Source organism: Chiloscyllium plagiosum, unplaced genomic scaffold (genome assembly GCF_037043375.1).
Source record: "Chiloscyllium plagiosum isolate Xiang-an unplaced genomic scaffold, Cpla_swu_hap1 HiC_scaffold_27, whole genome shotgun sequence".
NCBI classification, from domain to species: domain Eukaryota; kingdom Metazoa; phylum Chordata; class Chondrichthyes; order Orectolobiformes; family Hemiscylliidae; genus Chiloscyllium; species Chiloscyllium plagiosum.
In genome coordinates this window covers 1977034-1982620 of record NW_028270165.1, presented here as the reverse complement: position 1 = coordinate 1982620, position 5587 = coordinate 1977034, and the positions used below count along the sequence as shown (strand labels likewise).

The 5587-nt window shown below is 53.1% G+C and overlaps 1 protein-coding gene across 1 annotated transcript; it reads right to left on the bottom strand.

The window, feature by feature from the left end:
- Positions 1–240: 240 nt before the first annotated feature.
- LOC148142836 (uncharacterized) lies at positions 241–4015 on the bottom strand. Its single transcript, XM_087973861.1, has 2 exons — positions 3961–4015; positions 241–2501 (listed from the first exon to the last, which is right to left on the bottom strand). Exon 2 carries the CDS (start codon positions 2092–2094, stop codon positions 706–708), a length of 1389 nt encoding a protein of 462 aa, XP_087829987.1. The 5' UTR covers positions 2095–2501; positions 3961–4015; the 3' UTR covers positions 241–705.
- Between the last annotated feature and the right edge of the window lie 1572 nt (positions 4016–5587).

Below are 5587 nucleotides of genomic sequence, written 5' to 3'. Positions count from 1 at the left end.
TTCTAAACTTAGTGCAGGAGACTGAAAGAAATGAGCAGCTTTAAAACAAAAACCTCTTGGAGCTCAAAGCTTTCAATGAGAGTCTGAGCCCAGTGGTAAGTTCAGGTAACCTTTATTGCAACCCAACTTTGTTACAACTTCAGATCCCCCCCAGCAAAAAGGCAAAGAAAAAGCAGTTGCTTTTTGAGCACCTCAAGGTCAAAGTGCACATCACACCTCCCCTGTCCCACCCCCCCTCACTGTCTTGACTATTGGCCAGCACTAAGTTGTTCCTTTGTAATCGGATCCTTGGTAAAACCGTAACCCGGAGGAAGTATTGCCTCATCAGCAATTTCAACCCATACCTTGTCTCCAAGTAAGTTTCTCCCCGCTCATTTGCCAGGAAGGGGCAGTGTAGTGTCAACCAGACTGCTGTGGGTCTGGAGTCACGTGTAGGGCAGACCGGGTAAAGGATGCAGCTGGAACGACTGAGTGAATCCTTTCCCACAATGGTGGTTCCCTTCCCTGACAAGGGAGAGTGTGAATCAGATGGGGGCTTTCTCCCCCGCACCACCCCCTCCCTGAAACGGTCTCATCGTTAGATTCCGAACTCCACATTTCTGACCGAATGCCAATTCTGCCATCTGTCGTGGGGGGATTCAAACCCGGGAGTCACCAGAACCGGGTTGATAGTCCAATCGATAATGGCTCTCGGCTGTCACTTCTTCAATCCCCCTGCGATGGCACGTGAACTCGCTGGTGTTTCCGCAGGTTGGAGGAGTAGGTGAAGCCCTTCCCGCACTTAGAGCAGGTGAACGGCCTCTCTCCGGTGTGGATCCGCTGGTGCCTCAGCAGGGTGGAGACCTGGGTAAAGGCCTTCCCGCACTCTAGGCAGCTGAAGGGCCTCTCCCCCGTGTGGACCCGCCGGTGGGTCAACAGGTGGGAGGAATACCTGAAGCCCTTCCTGCACTCGGGGCAGCTAAAGGGCCTCTCCCCCGTGTGGACCCGCTGGTGGGCTAGCAGGGTGGAGGAATTCCTGAAGGCCTTCCCGCACTCGGGGCAGCTGAAGGGCCTCTCCCCCATGTGGACCCGCTGGTGCCTCAGCAGGGTGGAGACCTGGGTAAAGGCCTTCCCGCACTCTGGGCAGCTAAAGGGCCTCTCCCCCGTGTGGACCCGCTGGTGGGTCTGGAGGTTGAAGGAGCAGGTGAAGCCCTTCCCGCACTGAGAGCAGGTGAACGGCCTCTCCCCCGTGTGGATACGCTGGTGGGTCATCAGGGAGGAGACGTGGGTAAAGGCCTTCCCGCACTGAGAGCAGCTGAAGGGTCTCTCTCCTGTGTGGATCCGCTGGTGGCTCTGCAGGGTGGAGGAGCAGGTGAAGCCCTTCCCGCACCGAGAGCAGGTGAACGGCCCCTCCCCGGTGTGGACATGCTGGTGCCTCAACAGGGCGCAGGAATTGCTGAAGGCCTTCCCGCACTTGGGGCAGCTGAAGGGCCTCTCCCCCGTGTGGATACGCTGGTGGATCCGCAGATTGGAGGAGCAGGTGAAGCCCTTCCCGCACTGAGAGCAGGTGAACGGCATCTCCCCCGTGTGGACATGCCGGTGACTCCGCAGGGTGGAGGAATCGCTGAAGGCCTTCCCGCATTCAGGGCAACTGAAAGGCCTTTCCCCCGTATGGACACGCTGGTGCCTCAGCAGGTTGGAGACCTGGGTAAAGGCCTTCCCGCATTCAGGGCAACTGAAGGGCCTCTCTCCCGTGTGGACATGCTGGTGGGTCAGCAGGGTGGAGGAATTGCTGAAGGCCTTCCCGCACTCGGGACAGCTGAAAGGCCTTTCCCCCGTGTGGACCCGCTTGTGCCTCAGCAGGGTGGAGGCCTGAGTAAAGGCCTTCCCGCACTCTGGGCAGCTGAAGGGCCTCTCCCCCGTGTGGACCCGCTGGTGGGCCAACAGGTAAGAGGAATGTCTGAAGGCTTTCCCGCAGTCGGTGCAGGGGAATGGCCTCTCCCCAGTGTGACTGCGCCGATGAGTCTCCAGGGCAGACGGGACACGGAAGCCTTTCCCACAGTCGCCACACTTCCACGGTTTCTCCACGGGGCGGGATTCCTCGGGTTTCTCCATGGCCACAGCATCAGCTGCACACAAACACGTTTAGAGCCCCTCCGTGCCGTGAAATCCCCTTTCCAGGCCGTATAACTGTTTCCGGCTCCACACACAGTGCGCTGCAACAGTGGGGTCTCTCGTCCAGTCCCACTGATGCTGAAAACGTCCTCAAACAGGAACCAAAAAGCGTTGATCCCTCTCACAGAAATCACAGTCAAAAATCGTTGCGGTCCCGATGGATTGAGTGACTGTCAGACATTGACATCAAAGTGAAGACTGAAGACGCTGGAGAGTCAGTCAAAAAATGTGGCGCTGGAAAAGCACAGCAGGTCAGGCAGCATCCGAGGAGCAGGAGAGTCAATGTTTCGGGCATAAGCCCTTCATCTGTTGATTTTGAAACTTCAGTCTTCAGATTTTCAAATACTCTGTAAAAAGAGATTACAAAAGCCATCACTATCAGTGCAGGGTAGAAATTCAGAACAAGCAATTCTATTCGCTGTGGAATATTCTTTTGTTGTTCCACAAAATTGAAAGCACCATCCCACTCTCTCTCCCCCTCTGTTCTCACTCAGCTCTAACTAATTCCCCTTAAGGTGCTGATTCAGGATCTTACAGGGGCAGAAAAAGCAAAAACATCAAGACTGACATCTCTCTGAATTTCGGATACATCCACCTGAAAGTTAATATCTTTCACAACACTGGGATCCTGCTGAGAGTGAGCAGGTCTGATTTTGGGAAGCAAAAAAAAAGTGTCAATTCAGGGCGAACCTGCAATGCAGCTTCTTGAGGAAGGAACAGACACAAAATGGTTAATGACCCCGAGAAGGTGGAAGCAAAATGAGACATCAAGGCATTAACACCGACACACTTCAGTCAAACTCTTCTGCTCCCAGTCAGGGCAAAACATGCTCTGAAAGTCCAGCCTTCACAACCACACTTCTGCTTCCACTGAAGACAATTAGAGTCACACAGCACGGAAACAGTCCCTTTGGCCCAACCTGCCCAGATATCCTAAATTAATCTAGTCACGTTTGCCATCACTTAGCCTCTATCTGGGCCGGATGCTGGCAGCTGGGACTAAATTGGGTTGGCTATCTTGTCAGCAAGGACGAGTTGGACCAAAGGGTCTCTTTCTGTGCTGTACATCTCTATGACTCCAGTTGCATTTGCCATCACTTGGCCCTGACCCATCTGAACCCTTCATATTCAGATGCCAGTCCAGGAGCCTTTTAACCAGCACCCACCACTTCCTCTGGCAGCTCACGCCATCGTTCAAGCGACTCCACGTTGAAAGCGTCTGATCTGGTGCACCAGATGACATCAGGATAATCTTGGATCGTTCCAGATCGCATCGATACTCAGTCAGGTTTCCCGATCAGGATGTTGTACGTGATCAAACAGGTTAGTGGGTAGGCGATCCCCCACATCTTAGTTCAAGTATCTCTACGAGAACTCCCTTGCTGGAGGGTCCCTTGGAGACACTTCAACTGGACTTCATTGAGTTGGAGAAATGAGTTGAGTTGCTATAAATGTGTTTTGCTTATTGCTGATGTCTTTTCGAAGTGCATTGAAGCCTACCCTCCTCCTAACGCTACTGCTGAGACTGTGGTGAAGATTTTGTTTAAGGAAATAATTCCCTGCTTCAGTACACCTGCGTGCATTAGCTCGGTCAATGGACCAACTTTGTAGGTAATATTAACGGAGTGGCAACATTCACAGCCGTTTTAGTGCTGAGGCTGTTGAATCCCGTAGAAAATTAACTCTTAGTGCTGATCGGCTATGGATTGAAAAGAATTGCATTTTGCGACTTTATGATGATATTGAGTAACCATTACTGGTTATTAAATACAAACTCTTTAAAAGGAAATATTGATGAAGCTTTACCTTCCTTACTGCAGCCGAAGCTCCAGCGGAGGAAACAGGCCGCGGCACACTTCCGGCTTCGGGGGTGGCCACGCCCCCTGGCTCTGGTCCCGCCCCCTCCTCCGCCAAATCGGCACATAAACCCCGCCCCTTCTGAACGCAGATTGTAAACCCCCGCCCCTTCCGGACGCAGCTCGTAAACCCCGCCCCTTCCGGACGCACTCGTTAACCCCGTCCCTTCCGAACGCAGCTCGTAAACCCCGCCCCTTCCGAACGCAGTTCGTTCACCCCGCACTTTGGAACGCTGCATGTAAACCCGCCCCATCGATACCAAGCCACGGCTCTAGGGCACAAACTCCTTTCCACCTCGCGAACCAAACCCCGCCCCTACGCGGTGGTCCCCGCGCGAGTCAAACCACGCATCCTGCCCTCACGCGCAACCGCCCACAAAGCCGCGCGCCTCTAGGATAGCCGCCTTGCGCCGCCTACTAGCTCGCGACCATCTCACGAGCACGCCCCGCCCATGTGCTCCGCCCACCCTCCAATCTAAACCCCGCCCCTTATGGTACACCCCGCCCACCCAGGTGTACTTGGAAGCACTGGCTTCTGCAGCGCTGCTTCTTCTGCCGGTAGCTGTGCTGCAGGATCATCAATATATACATTCCAGAACTTTAGATCAGATTCCCTCCAGTGTGGAAACAGGCCCTTCGGGCCAACAAGTCCACACCGACCCACCGAAGAGCAAAACACCCAGCCCCATTCCCCGTCACCTAACACTACGGGGCAATTTAGCTTGGCCAATTCACCTTAACCTGCACGTCTTTGGAAAATGGGAGGATATTCGCGCAGACGTGCGGGGGGGAGGGGAATTGAACCTGGGGCTCTGGCGCTGTGAGGCAGCAGTGCTAACCACAAAACAAAGAGGGATAGGGATGTAAGGCAGGATTTCAGGGAACGAGGGTGGAAGCTGAGGGCTAGAACAAACAGAGTGGTTATCTCTGGTTTGTTGCCTCCTTTCCCAGGTATCTGACCCTTGTCTTTCGTGTCCTCCCCTACCCTTCCTGTTATCCCTTGACCCCAGTCTCCTTTTTGTTATTTCTTCTCCTGCCTCCACCATCATTTTGGCTTTCTGTTTCTGCTTCTCGTCTTCCCTTTTCACATACACTTTCTGTGCCTCTCGTAACACCTCTTCCATCTGTCTTTCACTCCATCCATCTAATTTCTGTAATTTCTTTTGTATGTCCGGCCATGATTTCGTTACAAACTGGACCTTTAAGAGTCCCTGTGCTATCTGATTATCGGGATCCATTCCCAAACACTTCCTTGTGGCCTCCTTGAGCCTTTTAAGAAATGCAGAAGTGGTTCCATCCTTCTCTTGTCGTACTTCAAAGGCCTTAACAAAGTTTTATGATCTTGGTGCCACCTCTTTAATTCCTAATATTCCCATTTCTCATAGATCCCGCATTGACTCCCTGTCTTCTCTGTCATTATTTTCCCAATGTGGGTCAACATTTGGGAATTTCTGTTCAGCTGGGGCCCCTTCTTCCCCAACTGGGTGCCTGGTTTCCCATTCCTATAAAGCTGCTCTCCTAATCATACCACGTTCTTCCCCTGAAAATAACGTTCCTAAAATTGCCATCAGTTCTCC

Coding starts and splice junctions, on each gene's coding strand:
- LOC148142836 (XM_087973861.1), bottom strand. CDS start 2,094: ATGGAGAAACCCGAGGAATCCCGCCCCGTGGAGAAACCGTGGAAGTGT.